General features: G+C 33.8%; 1 protein-coding gene across 5 annotated transcripts in view; it reads right to left on the reverse strand.

Moving 5' to 3' along the window:
- Positions 1-337: 337 nt before the first annotated feature.
- LOC145259315 (CD151 antigen-like) overlaps positions 338-26,730 on the reverse strand; it is a 175,074-nt gene continuing 148,681 nt past the window's right edge. For all 5 annotated transcript variants that reach the window (XM_080117208.1, XM_080117206.1, XM_080117210.1 and 2 more), the window contains exons 2-8: positions 18,558-18,676; positions 14,362-14,553; positions 11,453-11,527; positions 9,352-9,450; positions 6,297-6,452; positions 3,392-3,475; positions 338-1,646 (exon numbers count right to left, since the gene is read on the reverse strand). In XM_080117208.1, coding sequence (XP_079973334.1) covers positions 1,575-1,646; positions 3,392-3,475; positions 6,297-6,452; positions 9,352-9,450; positions 11,453-11,527; positions 14,362-14,553; positions 18,558-18,638 — 759 coding nt within the window. In that variant the 5' untranslated portion in view covers positions 18,639-18,676 and the 3' untranslated portion in view covers positions 338-1,574. The remainder of the gene's footprint in view (positions 1,647-3,391; positions 3,476-6,296; positions 6,453-9,351; positions 9,451-11,452; positions 11,528-14,361; positions 14,554-18,557; positions 18,677-26,730) is intronic.

A 26,730-nucleotide genomic window follows, 5' to 3' on the forward strand; every position in this document is an offset into this window, starting at 1 on the left:
TCATTTTAATGATGGAACCACAACCATTTCCATAGAATGGCTGACTTGTTCAGTGAATTATAAATTATGGCTAATTAAAATAATAAAAGAAAATAATTAAAACATAATAATATAAAACATAATTCAATCCCAGAACGTAGGTATATTTAGTGGGTATTTTGTGTTATTAAAAGTATATAGAATATGAGTATATAAAAACCTGAGTGAAATAAACATTTATTGAAAATAATCACCAAGATGAGAATAGCAGTTCAAATAATCCAAATGATCAATCCTCATCTAGGTTTTGAAACCTAAAATCATATTTGCATATTGAAAATAAAAATTTTAAAAATAGTTCATTAACAATTCATTTAATCAATACTTTTTACAAAACATGAAAATGTTACAATAAAAATAAATACATGGTTTTAATTTAAACTTCACTTCAATAAGTTCATCTTTAAATGTGTTTACTTTAAATGTCTCAGTATTGAATGAAATTGTGAGTTTTTAATTCCTTTACTTGTTTGGGGTACTGAATGAAAACATGATTTTTTTTCAAGACAACATCTATAAAAAGTAAAATTTCCTTTCATGTTATCAGTAAATGCTGATTTACAAGGAGTGATGAGTTTAAGAAGCTTTGGTGACTTTTGCTGAGTCAAGAGACTAATAAACATGTCAGCGATGGTGAACGAGACTCTGTGTCACATGACATATCTTCCTAAATACATATAGCTATAACAATACACAGACCTGTTTTATAGATAAAGTGTCAAACACAAGGACTTTACTCCAGGAGGTTATTCTTTCCAGCAGTACCTCCTCCAATGTATAAAAGTAGGGAAAGTCAGTCAATGAACCAACACAAGTTGGAAGATCTGTGGAAAAGCTCAGATAATTTTTTGTTTTAAAATTCCTCAAAGTGTGGAACTATTGAAAGCTCAACCACATAACAAAACAATTTTGTTACCTAGTACCTTAATTGATATGAGATCTGGTAAGTTCTTGGTTGTTATGCAAAATATCTAAGCTGGTAAACAATTATATCTCCAGTTCATAAAAATGGTCATAAAAAGATATTTTAAATCTGTGCATGCATCTCTATTAGTGGTTAAGTTGATCTGTTACACTTAACTTTGAAATAACATTTTGTCAATACGTCATACTTAAACTTGAATAGCTTTTGTCAATCTGTAATGCTTTTGTTTGAAACAGATTCTTGTCAATCTGTCATGCTAAACTATGAAATAGCATTTTATCAATCTGTCATACATAAGTTTGAAATAGCATTTAACATTTCTTACTTTTTTATTGTTTTTATTAGATGAATCCCCACCTCTCTATTAGATGTCAATTTTGTCAGTCTGTCAGTGTGAAATGCCATTTTTCTATGATTTTTACCTCTTTCTAGAAGAGACTCTGTCTGTTCATCAGTCTGTCAATTAAGTTTGAAATAGCATTTTCAAAGCTTTCCAAGCATCTCTGAGAGACTATTAGTCAGTCCATTGGCCTGTTATGCTTAAGTTAGAAATGACAGTTTTGTCGATCTGTCAGGCTTAATTGTGAAATATTGGTGATTGTTCCAACTCCTACAAGTAACTCCTTGGTTTCGTCTTCTTGATTCTTTGCATTAAGCAACAAGCAAGCAATATCCCCAAGATCTGCAAAGAGAGAAAAAAAACAATTTGTTTTAATTACTTTCCTACATTTTAAAACACCCATGATGACTTTTGGGTTTTTATGTTTTTAGGTAGATTTATTTTTATTTACATTATATTATATTAGTCTTCTCCCAACTTGTCCCTCATAGGAGGAAAAACGGATACCTTTGAAATATATCCGATTTTTCTTTAGCCAAAGAGAAAGTCTGTCTTTCTTAGTAGCAGCTGTTTGCAAATGCTCTTTTTTTTTTTTTACTTTTATTCATTCCAAATAAACTGAAACTTAAAGGGCTACTGTATTAGAGGTCCAATTTATGAAGCATGATCTTTGTTCAAATTACATTTTAAGTTTCTGTATATAATTACAGTTGAAGGAGCAGTTATGGAATAAAAAAGTTAACAGTTCAAGGAAAGAATTTATCAGAGTAGAAAATTTTCCAGTGTCTAAGAAACTTTGCAGAGATTAAGCAGATAGATCGAGAGCATTTTTGTTTAAGAGGTATAAGTTCATCAGAGCACATTCCATGGTTAATATCGTCTTTCTGTTGGCTCTATCTGTTCCTTGGGGAGGGAGGACTTTTGAAATATGTCTACTCTGTTATATAGGTAAAACCCAAGAGATCAATATATAGTTTTTTTCTTTCTTTTAAATGTCACTATCTATCGTCAATTCTTGTTGGTTCTGTCACTCCTTTGCTACATTTTCTAATCTAAGTTATCACCTATTTTTGTATATTTAATTTAGTAGTAGAAATTTTATTTTTGCTTAACCTACTTAGTTGATATCCAGTATTTCCAAAGTCTACTCTGTAAACAAGTCTACTTTCTTTGTAGATCAAAAACCCCAGAGGTATAATAACCATCTTTTCGACTTTCCCATTTGCTATGTCACTTCCTCTCATCAATTTTCACAATCTTAAATTTGAAGTAGAAATTTTATTATTGCATAACTGACATCCCATGTTAAATTCTGCTACTACAGGCTGTGAAAGTATGTGTGCATTTATTTATAAGTATGAAAACAGAACTATATCATATTTTGTAGGATTAAAATATCTGAGATTTTAATTTATCAAGATTTCCAATACATTGTTAGAGAAATTAGATTCCCTGAACCAATGTTAAGAATGATTATGTGTAATATTGGCAATAATGAATGTTTCATAACCAAAGACATGATAAAAACTTATGATGGAAAACACATTACATTTATTAATAGTTTGTCATATATATGCAATCAGTGAACCTTAAGGGAAGAGGATTATGATGTTGATAAATGCTTAGTAGTAATATGAAAAATCTCAGAAGAATCACTTCCAGCCTGCCATTTTATATTGTTGAATATTATGATGAAAAGGGAAGGTAATGTCATGTTAGGTAACTTTCATTTTCTGGTGAGCTAATCCTTTTTTGTATTGAAGATTTCAACCTCGTGGGATGTCTAGCTAGGCTGCAGACAGATGCCCCTTTCCTATACATGAGTATTCAAAACTGATCATAGTTCACAGGGATTGACTTTTCTGAAGAAAACAACAAACTGTTTGAAATCTATTTATTTTCCCCTGTAGTTTTCTTTTAGACAGTTTAATCTTTTTCCAGCATGATCGACAATAATCCTTCATATTAAACATGGTGACATTATCATTGTTAACAAATGAGAATCAACATGAAATGAGTAGCCCATATTCAACAGTATATTTTTGTATTGATTGAAAAAAAAAGAATAAAATGCAAACACAACTTACCTGTAAGCAACACAAACCAAGACCTATGCTACCAATAATGAACAAATTTTCACGGAAAAAATCCTCTAACTTTTTAGCACAGCCCTGTTAAAATGAAAAGTAACATTTTTTTTAAATTTATAAATAAATAAATAACAAACGATATTATGATAATTTTTATATTTGTCTTCTGTAAAAATTATTCAGTTAAATGATCAGATATGTTGAATAGTCAATAATAAATTTTAATGAATAGATACATTTGATACATTGTTATAAGCAAAGATGAAGTGTCAGCTAGAAAAATCGACTCTTAACTCATAACTGTGGAGCCCCTGTTTGCTTGCCTTCCTATGAGAGCAGATTTTGGCAGGATCTTTTTAATGTGGAGAAAATCTAGCTCCCCAAAAGGTCCATTCTGGAGTAAAACAAAAATAAAATGACTTCAGTCTAGAAAGATTTCTTCACTGATCACACACTGTGAAAACCCAGCATCAAAATATGATTACTATCTATGGTATAATCACAGTGACAATTTGGTTCTCATTAGATTCTCAAAGTTAAGCAAGGTTGAACCTATTAAGTACCTGATAGATAACTATTTGGGAATAGCAGGTGATGTATTTTGTAGGATGGTGACACATTCCTGTATGAACAAACACTGTTAAAAATCTCACCTAGGATACACAAAAAACTGATTGTGAATTTGATATTCTCTAGAAACTTATTCATTAAGAGGAAGCCAGTTGAACCCACACAGGTTATTTTTTTGCATAAGATAGATGGACTTCAAGTACTACAATATGGAGACAATTTGTAAAAATTTAAACCCAACTTTTGCAATGATTATAGCAAATTTCCCATTTCAAAAGTTGGGAGTTTACTGAAGAAAAAGTTTGACTTCTGACTTTGGGGTTATTATTTTGTAAATACGATCCTGAATTTGTATATCATAGAATCAACTGAAAAAAATTTGACTTCTGACTCAAGTATTTACTTGTTTCCTTATGAGGAAGATTAGACACAAGGTTGGGTTTCTAGATGTTTCCTAGAGTACTCTGGATAGAACAAAAATTAAAATTGTGCTCATTAAAAAAAAATATATATTTCATAGACTGAGTAAAGTATTAATACTTTGATCCTAGCTGACTGTAATTTTGAATGTTTGCAAACCATTGCCAACTCCTACTCCTCATCTTAGATATATGTGTGTCGTTTTGAAAGAACCTCACCTTGCTGAAATTCAACTCTGACTTACATTAATGTAAATACATAAATATTCAATAAGCATGTCTTTCCACATCAGCCGTGGCTTGTATGTTGGTTATGGCAGTACAAATTTAATTTATCCATGAAATTTCTGTTATAATGGAAAAACTTCTATTCATATGTTTTTATTTCTATAATTTTCACTTGTAAAGTTGGAAATAGAGTACCTATTCCACCAAAAGTGACAATAGAGAGATCTTATGTTTTTCGAAGATATCAATTAAACATAAAAATGGCACCATTTTTGTATTAAAATAACATTGAAAAAGCTAACAATTTGCATCAAGAATTTCTTCTGGGATAAAGGAAGGTAACTGTTGAATAAATTATCTCCATAATTTCTACTAATGATTATTGGTCAAATTTAATGCAAACCTGAAATAACTGAATTTCCAAATGGAGAGTTCTGCCCATATTATGCCCATAAAAAATCTTTTAAATACTCCAAGCAAACTGAAATTTTGGGAATATTTATCTATCGACATCTAATGCCTTATTGTAAAAATTTCCCAAATCGGCTGTATCACAGCCTCCACTGTTTTTTACTAGCTTTGAATAAAACTAAATTATAGCATACATTTATTATACTTATGTTAAGTGACTCTGTTACAAAATCCATAATGATCAACTCATTAGCTTAGAAGTAAATTGTATGCTTACAAACCTAATTTTAAAAACATATATATTAGGAAAATTTTAAGTTAAATGAAAATGATTAAACTACATAGGTAATATCTATTATTTAGATTATTTAGACAACTGTTATCGTGAGTGTTATTCTCACTAAACTTTGGCCGATGTAACCTCTAACCTTCTTCAGGTGTATCTTTTTGAACTCTGAAATGTTTGTGTTAAACTCCAAAATGTGTAAGGAATATCAAATGGAACCCTTTATTTAATCCATATTGTAATTTGCTCTCATTCTGTCAGCATGAGCATCAATAGTATATATGTGTGTGTGTGTGTGTACATTAGAACGCTCATCTGATATTGTTCCTACTCTTCAACCTCATATTACAATTTTTATTTCATTGTTTTAATTTCGATAATTTTCAATTTTCAAGTGATAAAATATATGAATACCGGTTCTATAAAAGTGATAGAAAGATGTTATAATTTTTTAAAGATTTCAATCAAGCATTGAAGAATATAGTCATTTTTTTAAATGTCAAAACAACATTTATTTTTATTAAATATTTATAACAGTATTTTCTTTTCAATTAAGGGGAGTAACTCTTGAATATGTTATCTCTTTAGTTTCTCCCTTGAGTATTAAATAACATATTAACAAGGGAGGTAACACTTGAATAAGTTATCTCTCATTTAGTCAGTGAAACTAACATACATTTTCCATCACAAAAACTAGTTGAATTGGAGAGTGATTGACAGATGAGATGTCAGAATTTAACCTTTAGTTAATGGAAGTTGGTGAAACAACATGACTTTCTAAAGAAGAGAGATCTTTATCTTTTTGGCGGAGAACTCGAGAGATAGATGCTAAACATGGACTATTATACAAAATATAACTAGCTCTAAGGAGAAAAGCTATCCATCTATTTGTCTAATTCTCTCTCCATTTCTCTGAAGGCCAGCTTATTAAAGTTCTCAAGTGTTTACTAATATATACATTAATGTTTTATAAGGTTTTTCTCCTTACTTTATGATAGATGTTAGATGGGTGGTCCCTCGATGCACATTGGTAACTTGGAGACTTGCAGCAGCTGTCAGGGGCTTTGTTTACAGTTATCGTATCTTCATGTAACCATCTGCTATATCTCCAGTCTTGGTAGGAACCGGCACCACAACATTGGAACTGAAAGAAAAATCACAACATTAAATACAATCAGTTTTCAGATTAAATCAGGTAAATTAGCCTCAAATATATATTTTTTTAATATTGTTCTATTTTCAACAATGGAAAGTCTGTTCATGTTATTTGGCTTATTGAGACTACATTTCTAATATTGTGTGTTATTATCACAATGCTTCGTTCAATGTAACTTCCAACTTTCTGTAGGTGTATCTTGACAAAGTCCGAAATCTTTCTGTTGAATTCGAGAATCGTCACAGAATTTCAAATGGAATCCTATATTTAATCCACAGGGGTACGTACCATGGTCTCATTACATCAGCCATAACTTGCCAAACGTCCTAAGTAATTCGCAATTGTATTTTTGAGTGTCGCCCACACTGATACTGAACTTTAAGCAATTTGTAATTGTAGTTTTAAATGTCATCCATACTGAGGATCGAACGTTTAACCTCTAATTCTTTTAGTGGCTACTGAAAGAATAGTGAGACCACCAGCATGAAATGGAAAGAAATAGATCTGCTATATAAACAATAGCAAACATTCTTTGTCCTTTTGGATAGCAACAAAGTGTAGTATCTGTTCACATACAGCGTTTCATCTTTTCTGTCCTTATTTAATAAAAGAGAAATCCTTTCAGATTGAGACAATCTTAATATTTTTTTTCCAATACAGGCTGGCCTATTTGAATAGCTGGATATTCCCACATTAAAAGACAATCTTATTAGCTTACCCTGCTTTTGTGTGGAGACAATTAAATAGGAAAACTATGCAACTGGACAGAATGTGACTACATGCAATTTCATAAGGCGACATGCCAAGAAAATTTTTACCTTTTGGAGACAATATGAAAAAACTGTCTTGATAGTATGCTAAAGTGTGTATACAGTAATTTAGTATTGTGTTCATGACTGAAATATACAATACTATATGTATACACACTATCTGCAAATGTAAAAAAATGCTAGAGAGCTATATGCCCAGTCTGTTAAATCCAAGGTAGCTGATCAGCGGCTTGGTTCCCACCAGTTTTGGCAAATAACAAATAGGATCCTGAACAGAAATGTGCGTTCTATCCCAACCATTATCAATGGACCAGAGGTCATCTCGTCAGCGTCAGACAAGGCCAAACTATTTGCAAAGAACTTTGCAGCTAATTCTACCCTATGCGACGAAAGCCATCAACTCCCCAGATTTCCTCCTATACACAGAACAAGCTAGGTAACATAGAAAGATCCGTGCATGAGGTCGCCAAGCTAATCAAGAACCTAGATTCCAGTAAAGCAACTGGCCCTGATGGCATCCCAATTACAGTGTTAAAAAAGCTTCAACCAGAACTTGCTCCTATACTTACGAAACTATTTAAGCGCTGCCTTAAGGAGAGGTGCTTTCCGACTCCCTGGAAGACCTCATCAGTTTGCCCTGTATTTAAGAATTCAGGTGATAAGTCATCTCCCTCTCAGTACAGGCCAATAAGTCTCCTGTGTGTTATGAGTAAGTTGCTGGAATCCATATTAAATAGAGAAATAGTCAACCACCTCAGCAGGAACAACCTTCTTAGTGACACACAATATGGTTTCCGTTCTGCAAGATCTACCACAGATGTGCTGACGGTTATATCTCACAGGATTAGTGAATCTCTTGACAAAGGCTTCCTTTCTAGGGTAATTGCTCTTGACATATCAAAGGCCTTTGACAAGGTATGGCATAAGGGTCTACTTCACAAGATTTCCAGCTACGGTATAACGGGAAATGTTTTCTCAATCATTAAATCATTTCTCTCCGATAGGCTCATAAGAGTAGCGGTAGATGGACAAAAATCGGAGGCCTGCAATATAAATGCTGGAGTCCCTCAGGGGTCAATCCTGTGCCCAACTCTCTTCCTGATCTACATCAATGACCTCCCTAAACACATACTTAAATCATTCGTTGACATCTATGCTGATGACACGACCATCTACGGCAACACATCAAAGGCTGTAAATGACAAAGTTCTCTCTGATTCTTTCTCCTTTGATCTCGAGCGCGTAGTTCAGTGGAGGGAGACGTGGCTGGTTACCTTTAATGCATCCAAAACCAAACTCCTATCCTTACATCATCAACGCTCTGATCCCCAGCTGGCATCAATTGTGATGGATGGCTCTCGTCTAGGTGAGGCCCCATGTTTTGACAAGCTTCTTGGTTTGTCCTTTCCTCCTGATCTGAAATGGAACACGTACATCAAGTCTGTTGCCAAGGTCGCTGGAAAGATGGTGGGATCCTTCTACCGCTCCAGAAGATATCTCACTACTGATGCAATTCTCTATCTATATAAAAGCCAAGTACGTCCAAGGATGGAATACTGTTGCCATATCTGGGCAGGAGCTGCTAAAAACAGCCTATCCTGCCTTGACAGAGTACAAAATAGACTTTGTGGCTTAGTGGGGGATGCCCTTTTCTCTACCCTGCAACCTCTCTCTCACAGAAGAGAGGTTGCGAGCCTATCCTTGTTTTATCGTTATTTCCATGGCAGGTGCTCGTCTGAACTCCAATCTCTGGTCCCCCCTCGCCAATCTTTCACGAAAAACATCCGTCTAGCTGAATCCACTGTGAAAAATTTCCCCCACTCTATATCTGTGTCTAAATCAAAACGTGAATTCCATGAACAAAGCTTCTTTCTTAGAAGTGCACGCCTGTGGAACTCTGTTCCATCTGCCTGCTTCCCACTGGACTACAACTTGGATGTCTTCAAGTCCAACGTTAACAAATTCCTAATGAACCGCCCCCTTAAGTAAACACTTCATCAAATCTCCACACTAACGTAATGTACTTGCAATAACCCTTATCCCTGAGTGGCTTCCGGGCCTTGATAAGTGGTGATCACTGTGTAAAAAAAAAAAAAAAAAAAAACAATAATACTTACTGTGGTTTGCATATCATCGATAGCCTTTGTCTTCTCAATACTGAAATAATAATTTTCTAACATCGTCTTGTTCAAAGTGCGCTTAATTTCTTCATGGATCTTAAAGTAGAATAAGCAAAAAACAAATAAACATAAAACACAGAAAAACTATGGGGCAGGAGCATCACTTTAGTGTCACAAAGATATATTCAGATATTATTTTTAATTGGCTCTGACTAAGGTTCTTAATTAACTGTTGTCAAAATTCGATGGTCAACCACTATACTTATCATCTTTCAGACTCTCGTCGCCACCACAAAATTTCTTGAACCACCATTGTGCTATGCATTCGGTAGTGGTTCCTGAGGCAAATGCTTTGTTGATATCATGAGTTGTTTCAGCATTTTTTCGGCCTATTATGAATTGAAATAAGACAATTGTGCAAATTTTTTTTTTCATCTTGTATTCAACGTTCTGAAAAGAAGAGATAATTGTTTTAAACGATTGTAATTTAAATGATTAGATAAAGCGAAAAATGCTTGTTAAAATGATATATAGAGTGAAGGTATTATAACAAAATCTTAATTGAAATCAAAATAAAAAATTCCTCATAAATCTTCTTGTTAGCCTAATAGCTCCTGAATATTTATATTCATGTTGAGGCTGATGAACAATATTTCGATTGTGAATGTGCCATTCTCATTTGCAAAACAGGATTACTGACTTGATATTTTTAGTCACTCAAAGTAAAATACACTTTCAAATTATAGTATTAGATCCATTTTCAAGTTTGTTGAAAAAATGGTTGGATCATTCCACCACTCTGGAAACTATCTCACTCCGAATGGAATCTTCTGCCTGTACAAGAGCCAAATACATTCTAAGATTGAGAACTATTTTCACATCTGGGAAAGAGCTGCTAAGAATACCTTTTCTTATTTTGACAGGTTACAAAACAGGCTTTAAAATCTAGTGAGCAAGAACTTTTTCCCTCTGGTTCCTCCTTCTCAGAGAAGAAATGTTATTAGTCTACTTCTATCTTTATTTTCATGGCAGGTGTCTGACTGAGCTTCTATCTATGGTCCCCTTTTTATAAAACATTTGCAATGAATATTCATCTAGCTATTACAATTGCTGACAATTTCCCTTAATCTTTATCTGTGTTTAAAACTAACAACAATTGGATTGACAAAGTTTCTTTTGTAGAACTACCCATCTGTGGACTATAAGTGTCGTTTTCAAGACTAACATAAATAAATTCTTGTAGAACCATCCTCTTAAATAATTACAACCTAACCTATTTTCAGAATTGCTGATTATCACAATAGTGTCTCACCAGCCACCTGACATACATTACCCTTTATCCTTGAGTGGCATTTGAGCCTTGATAAACGGTGACTACTCTAATAAAAAGAAAAATTATTTCACTCTAAGATGATACAATATGTTGATTGGCGCTGCGTTTGGAGCGAACGTCCATAGAATGGAAACATATCACAAATTCCTACAAGTGTTTAACAGAAAGATAAACATAACCAGATATATATTATTTTTTTATTGAGATGAGTAATTTGTGAATTTATTTATTTATTAATTTTATTGTAGACTGTAATCCTTATCTTCATAGTTGTTTTCGCCAACTCATCCTCTGGATTTCTTCAGGATAGAAATGCTGAGTTTCGTAACTTTATCCCCAGTAATTACTGCCTTCCATAGTTGTTGTTGTCTAACCACATTTTTGCCAACTAAACTTCTGGCCTGCTTTGGGTAAGATTGAAACCAATATCTTCAGACAATTCTCACCTGGAACCATTCAGCACTTCTATCCACTGTGCCACAGGTCCGTTGTGGTTAATCACCTCAAGAAGGTGAGAAGATGAGGTGGCCGAAACGTGGTGAAACAACAACTATGAAGATGAGGATACTTAGATAATGTATTCAAGTTGAAATACAAGTTGTACAATAATATTCTGAGGTCCATATAATGAAAATATTTTTTCGGTACATCAGCAATATACAACAAATGAAGAGTGCAACTGTAGAATATCCATGGGTTCCACAAGTCATAGAAATCTGATGGCTATGCCGTGTTAAGTATAAAATATAAGTTTCATATACTTACAGCTCCTTCATACATGTAGGCCAAAACACCAGCCAAGGCCTCCAACAAGAAGATGAGAAGAAGGAACAATGTGTACTGAAATAAATATGTAAAACAAAAAATTAGGCAAATAAATAAATGAGAAGTTTGGTTCAGGATTAAGCAACACTAGCTTCACTATCAATTTATCAGTATTTATGGTGTTTAGTGAGTATATTATTCAAATTTCAATAAAATATTCATATTATTTACAGCCTTGAAAAAAGTTAGACAAAAGGTCAACTGTGGTTTGGAGAAGCCAGTACACTAGGAAAAGCACACTTTGACTTGGATAAATATCCTGGGAAGGCGCATTGTTATTCCTGTTGGGTGCATCTCAGTCGATTAGCAATAAACTAACGTCTTATCAGACATAGATATCCTAGGACTGAACCGAACAATACCTCAGCCCAACAGTAAAAAAGCGATTATCAAATTATTCCTATCATAATTCTATAATTTTTCATTTACTGTTTTCTATAAAAATATTTTTTTTATAAAGAACAGTGTACCGTTTCATGAAAAATAAAAGAATTATAATAACACATATAAGTTACATGTTTGTACATTTTCCATAAGGCTATTTTCATTTGATAAACGTGAAAAAAATCCTTAATTTAAGCCATGTAACATACTACTGATTACAATAACACACATAAATTACTTGTTAAGATGAATTGTGCATTGTGATAAGCAAGCAAGATAGACACATACGAGTTTTAATATTATATAGATTAATTTAGATTTAATTTATTTCAAACTATTTAATCTCCCATTCATTATTCAGTACTTCTTGTTAAATAATTGAATACTTGTTAAGTTAAAGACTTGGAAGTGTGATATAAAAAGTAATGGTTTGATAGTTAATGTTATGAAGATCAAAATGATGATCAGTAGTTATAGTGTTAGAAAACTCCTAGAAATATGAAATTTTCCCTACTCAATTGGGAGAATATCAGCTTTTGACCCAAGTGTGTTGCTTCTAAATTATGTTTTAGAAGCATTGATCAGGGAGTTTCATATGGTTTGAGAAGAAGAGGTGTTGTATGCTGATAATTTACTATTTGCCTTTGAAACAATGGAAAACATCTTTGTTCTAAAGATTTGGAAGAGTGCTATGGAAAATAAAGCTTTGAGATGCAATGCTACCAAGACGAAAATGATCAGTGGTTGAATTGTTAGAGGAAAATTCCTCTGCTCTGTTGATTGAAAGGGATTTGGGTGTAATTCAATTTTGTTGTGCTACTGGCAAGCATCGAGTATAAAAGAAGTGTAGTGGAATTTGTGGATCGTTAAGAGAGGTATTATAAGACAGAGTGTTCGATACAACCTTTTACAATCTTCACAATTAATTTTCAAAGTTTCCACGACTATGGAACGCTTTTATTTGCTTATTATCAACACTTGGATCATAAGTATAATAATAGAAATAAGACAATTTCGTTGCAAAAGTTTTAGAAATTTCGAGTTTTTATATATTTTTTTATATAAATGCTAAAAAATTTATAAAAACAGCATCACAAATAATAAAATAACTTAAGAATTTGAATTTTAACAATTTTCTGTCATTAGCAAGAGCATAATATCTCGTTTCCAAGAGGTCCTCAACCACTCTCAGATGATAATTATTTGCTGAATTATGGTGGAAAAATATGTTCAGTCAATAAGATAATTCGGCACCAGACCTCTATAATTTGATTTTTTTTTTTTTAATTTCCTCAATGATATAATAAAATTTTGCATTCAACGCGCCTATAAACAATCCTAGTTATGATAAAAAAGGTTGGCTCAAGATACTTAGAACCTGGAATTCAGATCCTTGCAATCTGAGTTTATTGAAAAAAATATATATTTCGTCTGTAAGACAATTAAATTTAATTTCTAACTATCTTTTAAGCATTTGGGTGATAATTTTAGGCCGAGTTATGATTTTTAGAATTCTTTGGCAATAGAGTGCAAAGTGAGGTATGCTATCACGCCTATCATGATTAAACTTCATATATAAGCTCTATTGGGATTTTTTTTGCATTTGTGTCATAGTTGTTTAGATTCATCAAGGTCCCCAATTAAGCCGGCACTTGGTGGTGTAATGTAATGTCTGAATCAAGCTTTATCCTTTTTCTGATACGGCACAATCATTTTGACACAACGGTTCTCATTAGATATCCAAACTTAAGCAATGTTGAACCTGGTCAGTTCCAGATAGTGATGTTTGGAAATACCAAAAATTCTATATTGGAGGATCTTGATAACTCGATGCAAGAACTGCAAAAATCTAGCATCATCATCTTCCCTGACTGGTATCGAGAAACGAATGGGGGACTGCTTGTAAATTTCATATTCCCATGACACTCCCTTTTTAAGATGAAGCCGATGTAATCCACCTAAGTGCCACTAGCTTTGTCTGATTAATCAAAGGTTTCGACTATAATGGACATAATAAAACTTTTGTTTCTTGTTGAAGTATGAATTACTTCTTTCAAATAAAGATTAAGACAACGTTTTTGTTATAAAAAGAAACCTTTTATTTTTATCTCTAGATTATTCACAAATGCATAAACAAACTTTCGAATTTTGAACTTCTATCCATTCACGACTGATCTGCCTGTCTGCCAGTGTCTTTCTCACCAAAAGTGAACCTATTAAATAAGGTTTATTTATGTTAGTTGACGTCAGTTTGTCCACAATGTATGTAACTAGATTTTCAACCACATCTTTTCTGATAATATTTTCTTACAATTTTACTTTCATTCTTCAGATATCACAGAGAAAGGAATGTTTCTGCTTTGTCATTTCTTTCCAAATTTTTTTTTTATTCTGTTGTCTTTATTCTGACCTTTAATCTTCTGCTCATATTTCGCCCCTAATAACATTACAGTGGGTATACTTACCAACAAAAGTAAAAATCTAATATCTTTGGCTGCACCACAACACCCGATCATTCCCACAATTATAATGAGTCCTCCTGATGCAAGAAGAAGATACGTGGACACAGGGAATGTTCCACTTTCCATGAGATCAATGTAGTGATGCTTTTCCTGGACCAACCAAATACCAATCGCAAGTAACACAATTCCAGAAATCTAAAAGAAAATGAATTTAATTGATAAATAAATATGCAGATTTGAAAACTGTCATTGAATAAAACAAATCATGCTTAATAACAGTTAAAAATTCCTCTTTTAAAATTGTGTGACTATAATTTTCTTTAAAAACCTAGTAATATAACTGAATACAAAAATTTCTTTGTTTGCCAATAAACCATGCTTTCAATATTTCCAAGACAGCATAATTTAACCACTCCACAATAAATTCATTGCTGTCTCATCTTATCTGAATTTTTATTAAAGTCACTCCATCAATAGAATGAGTCCAGTAAAAAGAACAAAAAATGCTTAACGCAAAAGAATTGATGTACCTATTTAGTAAGATTATAAGTAGGTTCACTAGTCCATAGTTCTTGAAAAAAAAATAATTACAATAGACATATAAATAAGAAAGTAAAACACGGCATGCATAATAATAATTACAATATTTTCGTTATAAAGTTTATCATAGGACACAAATTTTGTAATGAAGTGTTTCAATACCTCTTATATATGGTTGCCATATTGCTGGAGGTGGGGATGAGCTCCTATTCTAAAAATATTCCAAAAGGCATGCTAAAATTTAAAGACTGACAATATAGTCTTAAGCCTAGCTTTCTCATGTGGTTTAGTTATTAAGCCCAGCAGACCTATTTTACTGACAGGAGGGGATATGTCAAGCGAGTAACTATCACCTTAAAACCAGTAGCTCCAGATTGATCATTTAGAAGGAAAACCTTGATTTCAAAGCATCACTGTCTCATGGTTCGCCTATCAGGAATGAAACTCAGGGAGTTAACCCCAAGCTTAAATCTAGAGTTGGAGTCCCTAAGGCAGTTTGTCGCTGACTACAGTTCTGCTCTGGCAACTCCTGCAACATCGTCAGTGCCCAAGCTCCATGAGTCCCTGTTTTTCAACTGACCAGAAATTTGATAAAAACTAATATCATGAGTCAGGACAACTTGAAGCCGTGAAAGTGTTCACATACATGGGGTCAACTGTAAAAATCTTGACACAGGACTAGAGCTCGACCGCTACATAGGCCATGCAACCTCCACATTTGCTTGTGTCCTGAGCTGCTGCTGTATGGCTGTGAGTCTTGGACACTGTATGCACATCAGGAAAGGCGTCTTCATATCTTTCAGGTGCACAACCTGAGAAGGATTCTGGGTATCAAATGGTCAGATCACCAACACCAAAGTCATTGACAGTATGTACACTCTCTTGCATCAGCATTGATTGCACTGGCTTGGACATGTCTACCGGATGGAAGCAGCAGGATCTCACAATACCTCCTTTATGGAAAACTGATAATTGGTAGAAGGAAAATGGACTGTTGTCAGTTTCGATTCAAAAACATGTGTAAAAGAGTTATGAAAAAGGTCGGCATAAACCTTGAAAGCTGAGAAGGTATTTGCTGATCAGTGCGATCTGTGGTAACGCCAGCTCACCAGTGGCCTCAAAAGAGGTGAGGGTAAACTCCGTCAGTCGTGGCAAGAAAAGCGACCCCAATGCATAGAATCACTGTGCCGCCACTACTAGTATCCCCTTTAAAGCATAGAAGCAAGATTAAGCATCATCCATGGACGCCAATGACTGATTGAGATATATATTAAAAATTTTCCTACCTGCTTCAACAGTTCTAATAAGAAAATGGATGAACATTTCCTGTTTAAATTTATCACAATCATTCTTTCATTACGTTTAAATGATTTCCACACAACTGTTACTTAACTTTAATGACATTATTCTGAGTAATATTTTTATACTACAAAACAGGTTTGTCTTCTGATTCATTTACCACTTCGTAGTAAACATTATTTATTCTATAAGTTTTTTCTTTTAAATTTTATAAACAAAATAAACATAAAACTGTTTTATAAATTCTAATATACTTAATTTTCACACATTCTTCATGAGAAATCCTTCTACAATGCAAGAATTTTTACATTCATCCAAATAATTATAAATAAATATAAAGCAATATATAAAGAGAACTGCTGTAGTCGACCAGGAAGTAGACGTGTGTTATCTTAGTTCTCCAACTGGGATATTTTAGAAAAGATTTGTTTTGTTTTGTTTTGTTTTGGGAAAAGAGAGAAAGAGAGAGAGATAAAGAGGGGGTATTTTCTGCTGTGGTTGTCACTACATGGCTCCTTTACAAAACAGGCACCAGATATTGGAGTTCAAATACCCACCATTTTATAAGAGTACATTAGAGAGAGACTAACAACATCTTTTCTGTGTGATAGAAAGTGCATGCCTCCCAATAACAAAGCATAGATGTGCGTATGCAAATGCATATAAAATGCAAAATGACGTCACTGTAATGAAAAATACTATAAAAAGGAGACAGAGAGCACGTTAGAGAAGACGATCACGTTAGAGATGTAGACGATGTTTGAGAGAATGAGAAAATAAATGTCGTTGTTACAATAGGATAAAGGAAGTTGAAGTTCTATCCTATTCTTTTTTACTTTGTGACTGCGGCTACAACATGTTGGGTAACGTTACATCCTACCAAACTGTGAAAACAGAAAAAGTTTTTCAAGTTGCATCTCTCCAGATATGACAGCAGTACTCCGTCTTAAGGCAGATCTGGACATAAAAGATTGTATCAGGATTAACATGCTTTCTGTGGAGGTAGAATGATCAAACCATTTTTTCCAGCAACCTTAGCTACATATTTTATGTGTGTGCGTATATATATATATATATATATATATATATATATATATATATATATATATATATATATATATATATATATATGTGTGTGTGTGTGTGTGTTTGTATTGCTTGTTACTTTTATAAGTGGAAACTGAAAATCTAATGATTTATTCTGACCCTGTCAAGTAACTTGACACGGTCTCCACAGCAGCAAGCTAAACAACCATAATTCTATCGTACGAAAAGAATAATGATTAAAAACGTAAGCAGCTAGTAGTCAGATAGGCATGCAAATGCATTGCAAAAACAACTAACATTTATCTGAGGTTGTTTTGCAATGTATGACATCGCAGCTTAACCTGAAGTGGTTCAGCTTAATTTTCTATTAACTAAAATAAAAGGAGATCAAAAGAAACACAGAAAACATCGCAAGTTCAACGATATCTGCTAGCTTTCATGATGTTTGTTTTTCTGCGTCGAAAGTGGTTTCTTTTAGTTAAGGATCGTTTTTGGTGATACCGCTGTTTTCTTTAAGACGCCTATTGACATAACAATTCTAAGTGATTACAATAAATACTATACATCACGCAAACTTGTTGTTCCGTAGAAAAGCTATATTTAAACTTTTAGTGAAAACAAACCAGTAGTTTCCTTATTTTACATTCATGTCAGGGGAATAAAATAAAATGCCACTCGATACTATTTCAAAACATCTTACAGAAGTTTCTTGCATTGACGGTTATAATAAAAGCATTAACTTCATATACAAAATACTTCACTTTGTTTATATATCACAATAAAATGTTGGACGAGCAGTTTCTTTACTATAATTGCCCATCTGTGGAACAGTACCACAGGGTTGCTTCCCGATTCACTATAACTTTGTTGCTTTCTAGTCCAATGTCAATAAATTCTTTCTGAACCGCCCCTTTTTACACTCGTTTTCTCTACCAGTTACAAACACTGTTGTATCTACATCTATCTGTGTCTCACTAATTATTTGTTCAACACAGTAACTCATACCTTCGAGAGACCTTTAGGCCTTGATGACATGTTTCTAAAAGAAGGTAATAAATTTCAATTTCATTATGAAATTAAATTTATCATAAAACATTTCGGTTGATTCGTGCACAAGTCAGTCATGTTATCTTTTTATTATTTTTTAAATTAAGAACAAGAAAAAAGAAAGAAAAGAAATAGAAAAGTGTAAGGATGAGGAAAAGATAAAAACAGAACAAAGTAAAACAAAAGTTAAAAAACAATAATAAAAAATAAATAAGAGAAAAGGAACAGCAAAAATACAACAAATAAAATAACAAGAAGAAGCTTACCCAAAAGAGGAAATTAAAGATGAAGAGAACATATTTGAGGAACAAGCAACTACAACATCCATTATTTCTTTTCTGCGTCATTTTGAAAGATTTTCACTCCAAATTCAACTACAAAGAATCTGAAAATAAAGAGAAAGAAATATTTTTTTATGAAAACCAAAACAGAAGGGAAAAAGGCAAAAATAGTCAATTCCTTTGGGAACGTTATGATATATAGCCTCTATTCAGCTATTGATAAAATAGCTGAGACAATCTACTAGTTCGCCAGTTGTATACAAATCTCAAGGGCGATCGGAGTTTGCTATTATGTCTGAAAGTGATACAATGTTTAACGAGCGAGATCAGAGATACATTGCTGTACAACTCATGCTCTCTACTGATCCAAGTTATGACAACAGGACCATTGTCAGCACTCTACAAAATGCAAATCCGGACGATTTCGCGCTTGAGGGTACAGCTCCATGAAGTTTCCGGCCACGATTATGGTCTTTGGTGTGGTTTCAAGTAAGGGCTACATCATGCCACCTCACATCTTCGAAGGCGGCTTGAAAGTCAACACTAAAGTTTACCTGAATGTGCTGAAGAGTGTGCTGATCCCCTGTGCAATCAGATGGCCGCTGGCAGACCCAGGGTAGGGCAGCAGGACTTGGCGTCAGCCCACAAGTCCAAAAGAACCCAGGCTTGGCTTCAGAAGGAGTGCTACGATTTTGTACTCTTCTCTCACTGCACCCCTCTTCCCCCGACCTGAACCCACTGGACTACTTCGTTTGGTCCTACATCGAGAACATCAGCAATATGACCTCCCACAACACCAAAGTTAACATGATCGCCGCCATCCACCTAGTATTCGCCAGCTCCCGCTGGGACTTTGTGGAAAAGGCATGCTCCTAAATGATGTTAGGCTCCCGTCAGCCATAAGGATAATTTCATTCTCAGATGGGAGCACAGACATTTCATGGATAAGCTTCTGTTGTGATAAAAATTCATTGATGACGTCCTCATCAACATTGGAGGGGTTGTCAAAGAGATCAGAATAATGCTCAGTCCAACGAAGGAGAATCTTGTTAGGATTCTTTATAAGGGCAATTCCATCACTTGAGAGTAGGGGAGATATAGATAGTGTTTGGGGACCAAAAACGTTTTTAAGCAAATGGTACATGCGTTTGAAGTCTTTACAATCAAAAGCCATCTGAATTTGGTTGGCGAGTTTAGCCCAGCACTGATTCTTCATTTGGCGGAGTCGCTTTTGGAGAATACCCTTGTTTGCTTTAAGTGACTGTTGGAGAAACTCTCGACCTCCATTAGAACTGCATGCCTGTGGAACTCTGTTCCGTCTGACTGCTTCCCACCGGACTACAACTTGGATGTCTTCAAGTCCAACGTTAACAAATTCCTAATGAACCGACCCCTTAAGTAAACACTTCATCAAATCTACACACTAACGTAATGTACTTGCAATAACCCTTATCCCTGAGTGGCTTCCGAGCTTTGATAAGTGGTGATCACTGTGTAAAAAAAAAAAAAAAAAAAAAAGACAACATCTTATGGTGCAACTCATTTTTAGCACTTAAGAGTTGAGTAATTTCAGAATCATTATCATCAAACCAATCCTGATGTTTAGATTTGCGGAAGCCAAGAACATTTACACTTATTTCATAGATTGTATTTTTAAATGTGCCCGCGACCCATCAAAATCAGCAGAATTAACTACGGATCGAAGCTTTTCATGTACACTTGGATCATCGAGCCTGGACACATCAACTCGCCTGGGAATCCCAACCTACACTTCCTCCTTATACAGATTTTCAACTTCCCGCATACCAAAAAGTGATCTGTGCCGCATTCAGCTCCATTCATAACACACACACTACAGACGTCCCGCAAATCTGCCTTCCTGGAAATAATGTAATCAATCAAATGACTTTGTTTTGAACGAGGATGGGTCCAGGTAAACCTATGGACCTCTTTGTGGCTGAAGAAAGTGTTACAGATGGCAAGATCAAACTGAGTGCATAGATGGAGAAGATGCAGACCATTACTGTTGACCCCACCTACACCAAACCGACCGAGTGAGTCCCAAGTGTGATGATCCTTGTCAACCCTTGCATTTAGATCACCCATGAGTAAGGTCTTCTCAGATAAAGGAATAGACGAAATGGTACGACTGAGATCTCGGAAAAAACGTCATGATGGTGTCTTCATCATGACCCATGGTAGGGGCATACACAGATAAAATCGTCATATACCTACTGTGTGCAAGAGGGAAGTGCATCATCATAATTCTGTCACTTACACAGATTGGCTGTTCAATCCTCTTCATCAAATCAGAATGCACTGCAAAGCCAATTCCATCTTCTCGTCCCAGCCTCTATGGTTTTCCTTTCCAAAAAAAGGTTTATCCCGAGCCCACTTCCACCAATTGACGCTCACCACTCAATCGTGTTTCAGACAATGCCGCAATGTCTATGCTGTACCTAGTGAGATCTCTTGAAACAATAGCTGCCCTACGCTCAGGTCTTTTACTATCCAGGACATCTACCAAAGTTCTCACATTCCACATAGCAACAGTTAGGTTATTCCTCTCCTGATAAAATTTTGATTTTCCTTGTTTATAAATTTTTTTCAACTTTATCTTGTTTCTCCTGCAAATATAGAGCATCCGCCGACTGCAGGAAGCCAACCAGCTAATAAAAGGCTAGACAATTTATAGGTCACCTTTTCTAGACCCTTCCCAAATTCATGGGTGAGCAGTGTATCCCTAGAAAAGGCTGCTCATCCACTGAAGATGCTTTCACCCTGTAGGCGATTTAGTCGACGATGTTAGATAAATCACTGGCCGCCTATGTGCAGATTTGCAGCTATGCACTTCCAGCCCGCTAAGCCTGTGCACGTCGCCACTCACCTATCGCCATAGGACTTTTACTGTTTTTTCTTTTTCTTTTTTTTTTCTTCGAAAGATATCTGCACATAACGATCACGACACAACATGCTTGTGCTACACGTATTGTACCCTCTCGCACCCTACCACTGGTTGCACAGTGACAAACTGAAATAGTGAGATGACTGAGCAGTGGCATAGTGTGCATGTTTTATTATCACGGAGTTTTAACCTCTCCGGCAACTGGATATATACACACACATACACATAAGCAAGCAAACATGCATATGTATATATATATCCCTAGTTCTCACAGTACAGTAACCCTCCAGAACTTGAGAGGGAGGCTAACAGTTGCTACACCTTGCCCAAGGGTGACCTGAAACTATGCAAAGCAGAGGCGTTCATCTCCCTGAGGTAGTTGGTATACACGCATACCCATACATATATATATATATATATATATATATATATATATATATATATATATATATATACATACATATATACATACATGTATATATACATACAAACATATATATATATATATATACATACATATATACATACATGTATATATACATACAAACATATATACATATATACATACATATATACATACATATACATATATATACACATATATATACATACACACATATATACACACACATATATACACACATATATATTTATATATGCACACACACATATATATATACACACACACGCATATATATATATACACACACACACATATATACACACACATATATATATACGCACACACACACACACACACACACATATATATATACACGCTTTCAATTTGTCTTTAACTGAGCAGATATGTGTTGCTACACAGTCATGAGCATGTTTCGGTCTTCTAGTATTTAATAACTAGAGACCTCCTCAGACCTCAATGAGATGTCGGTAGCCAAGCAGCTACGGCCAGAGTTCGTTTGCTTGTGATGCATGGAGGGAAAGTCAGCCATAAGAGCTTAGCAACGCAAATGAATTTTTAAATTTAATTTTTTTACTTTTTAAAATAATTTTTTTTGAGTGATTGCTTATAAAGATCAAGAGCCATTCGAAGATAAGGGTTCATGAAACTGAAATGGTCTTTAATAATAGATGAAGAAACTGTTGGGGTCTTGACATTGATCTTGGTATTAACTTAGTACTTATGATGTGGTTTTTAAAAAATATCTGCTGAAACTGGATTTTAAGACGACAAGTTGTAATCAGTAGGGCAGCAGTCTTGCAGAAATGCATCTCACATGCAAAAAGTCATTGCAAAAAATACTATTTATGAAAATTTTGCACGACGCAATGCACTTATGGTTTTTGTTTCTTTTTTCTGAAAGTCGTTGATTCAACTTTTTTATATTTATCTGCAATTAGAAATTATATTGTCCCTGGATTTGATCGAAACTTTATTTTTCGAGCACGAAGCCTCTACATTACATACAGACACGAAATCTCTATTAAAATAAGTAAATAATTTCAACCATTTTGTTCTCGGCGTTTCTTACAATGCGTTGTGAATGGAGAGAGAAAACAATGTTTGTGAATCACTGTTCTACAACACTGATTCATGTAACTCCCACTTCCTTATACATTCCATTTCCTCCTTGTTGGAAGTTTTCAGGTTTTCCAGCTATTTTTTATGTTTATAATATAAACCCCGTTTTTCTTCGCCCTCTTTTCCCTTCAGATGAGTCATTCTGCTTATGCAATCGCCCAATTCATCATCTTTTTCTTCACCCTCCTACTTTCGCCACCCTCTCCCGTCATTTCTCATCATGCCTGGTCACCCTCGGGTCACCCTGCTACACCCGCCCCTCGTTTTACTTTCGATTCCTTTAGTATATAAAATCGTTAGCGTAGCAATCTTGAATAACGACTCTCTTTTTTTTTACTGCGTTCTTTCAACAACGAGGCGAAGAGAATGCTCCATGTGACCAGAAAGTGAGCGCTCGATTAGATAACCAATGACCTAAACTAATTTGCATAATCAACCAAACAATAGCTGTCCAGCCTGGTTTGTTGGTTACGTAGAATTATTTATCAGTGACGATAGCAGAGAGAGAGAGAGAGAGAGAGAGAGAGAGAGAGAGAGAGAGAGAGAGAGAGAGAGACACACACACAGACAGACAGTCAGAGAGAAAGAGTAAGAGAGATGTGGTAGCTATTTGTTGCTTAAGATTCGTGTTACCATTCTCTCCTAATTTTTCCCGCGTATTTATGTACTAGAAAAAAAAAGATTCGGCGGTGCCCGGCACGGAATGAGAAACACTATGTTCATACTTACTTGTCTTCACACAAGGGCAGAATTAGGCATAAAATCAATTTTTAATGTTGACAAAATCCAGTTTCCAATAACAGAGGGACTATGAATTGAGACAACATTTAAAATTAGACTCAGTCTAGAAGGATAGAACAGACGTTATATATTGCCCAAAGGTAAAAAGGTGACATGTCTTTTTGCGCCCAGAGAATAACAATCATTTTTATTTATTTTTTTACCTTTGAAAAAATTCAATTTTTAAAGTGGTGCCGAATCATGTAACCAGCAATAATTGGGTGGAATTGGTTAAAAATTAATGACTTTATTTGAAGTAAATGACGGTGGCATAATCGTTTTAATTCCCTCAGAGTACATCAGTGGATTTTTTTTTTCAGAATTTCATAAGGACAATTATGCATGCTTGCTCCAAACCTCTTTGCAATTTCAAGGAATAATAAAAACTAGCAAAACTCGTAGAATTTCCACTGAAGGAGAAATATATTTAATCAACAAATGTTTTGATAAAACTGATATTTTTCTGGATAGCGCAAAAAATTAGGGGTTTTTTCCCCAAAAAAATCAATAACATGCAGCAAATGAGTTTATTATCATTTCTATGAGATTAGAGTCCATTGTATTCTAAATATAGAACTGGCTCAAGTGAGATAAATTAATAAGTACTTATAAATACTCAGATAGTAATATTGTGCTACAGAGTTCAATAGAAATAATAAAGTCATATTGTAAGGGACAATCGTAAATTTAATCATTTAGTCGAGCACCTCTTGGTAGACAATTTTACATTTTGCCATATTTCTTTCGAATGTTTCCTTTTTAACAAAAGGTTTCTCTGACATTTTTTTCAGTGAAGAACCGCTGCACGTAGAAATTACAACTAGTTCCTTTATCACAGCCTTACACCAGTGACTATATATTAATATAATGATATTCGAAAACGAGGCTACATCAAATGGAGGTCGTTCTCATACTCTGGTCTACGGTTGCCAAATTGGCCTTTTAAAGATCAAATTTCGCAACATGACGGTGTCACATATGTCATGGAAGAGCAGCTCCTTATAATCAAACATGTCCTTTGACATCTTCAAAGTGTCTGGCAACTTTAGACCTGTCTATTTTGAAATGTTGTCCAATCTAATACGCTGCCTGCCTCTTAGTTTCTCTTCATCTTCCGTGATATACAGGATTGCGAACACACACAGATACGTTTATAGCACTCAGTCAGTACCTATTCGACGGTGTCCGTAGTTGTTTTCTTCTTTTTTTTAACTTTTTGCCAAACTATGCATTTTGTTGCATAAAATATTATTTTCAAACACATGGAAATCATACTGTATTGACAAATGCAGAGCTATCTCTACTCCTATAATTTTTTTTGGTGAATTGATATATTGAAACCCTTTTTTCTATTTATTTAAAAGAAAATACAACTTGTTATATATGGATCTGCAAAAGATCTAGTTAGTTTGCATATTCTTTTAAACATTAATAAATTCCCTATTAGTTTTTTCGGTTTTCTTATAGAATGATCATCTTTAATTAACTATTACATAGACTTATATGCATACAGGTATTCTACATGATTTATACTTGCGTAAAAGATATATAGTAAACAAAGTACTCACTGCATATATATTTATGTATACATATATTACAATAGAAAAATGCGAGCATGAAAAGTAATATGGTTAAGCTTAAACATGGAAAGGTAAAGGACTAGTTGTAAAAACTGGAAAAGAAAAGGACGATATTCTAACAAAAATATTATAAATTTATAACTTAAAATATTGCAGCATTAAGAATTAATTATATAATGTTATAAATTTAATAAAAAATTCTTAATGCTGCAATATTTTAAGTTATAAATTTATTATATTTTTTACTAAAATATCTTTCTTTTTTCTATTCCAGTTTTAACAACTACTCTGTTACTTTTCCATGTTTAAGCTTAACCATATCAATTTTCATGCTCGCATTTTTCTATTGTAATCCATGATTTTTCCAGGCTTCCAGTAAATTCACTTGATCTTTGTTTAATTTTAGTCTTGCAGCAAACAACGATAGAAAGTGCAGTACCTGTTCCTAATTTTATTCCCATGTCAACCATGTTTCGCATTAAATAACAGGCTTTATTTGTCATGAGTTGTACCATTCCTACTTTAATTTTTAATAACCAAGGCACCGCCACTCGGTAATCCAAACGTCTTCGTTTGCCATTTTTCACAGTCTATGAACTTGTTTCAATTTGCTGGTTAGAATGAAGTATAATTCAGCTCTGACTCATGAGTTGCAAATTCCCAGGCATTATTTCCTCCTTCCAGATGGAGATTGTTAATTGCATATCGCTGCTTGAAAATACTAAATTTTTTCTCATGTCAGAGTGCCCCTTCAGAAATTTTACTGAAGCAGTGTTGAAGTGTTTCAGCTTGATAGTGCAAGAATACGTGTGCAAATGTTAATATTTTGCAAATCCAGTTAAATCATTGCAAGAGTAAATCAGAGTTTGCATAGTCTTTGGTGTTTGTTGACACAGAGTCTAAGAATTTCACCAAACCGAAAAAAAAGCAATATATATAACTATATATATATAACTATATATATATATATATATATATATATATATATATAACTACACACACACATATATATATATTAACATAACTATATATATAATTATATAATACTATATATAACTATATATATATAACTATATATATACATGACTGTATATAACTATATATACATAGAAATATATATATGTAACTATATATATATATATATATAAGTATATAAGTGTACATGACTATGTATATAATTATATATATATATATATATATATATATATAACTATGTATATACATAATTATATATAGCTATATTTATACATAATTATTAATATAACTATATATATGCATAACTATATATATGACTGTATATAAATATACATAACTATATATATATGCATAACAATATATGCATATATATAC

Source organism: Euprymna scolopes, chromosome 34 (genome assembly GCF_053919585.1).
Source record: "Euprymna scolopes isolate OS-2025 chromosome 34, ASM5391958v1, whole genome shotgun sequence".
Classification (NCBI taxonomy): domain Eukaryota; kingdom Metazoa; phylum Mollusca; class Cephalopoda; order Sepiida; family Sepiolidae; genus Euprymna; species Euprymna scolopes.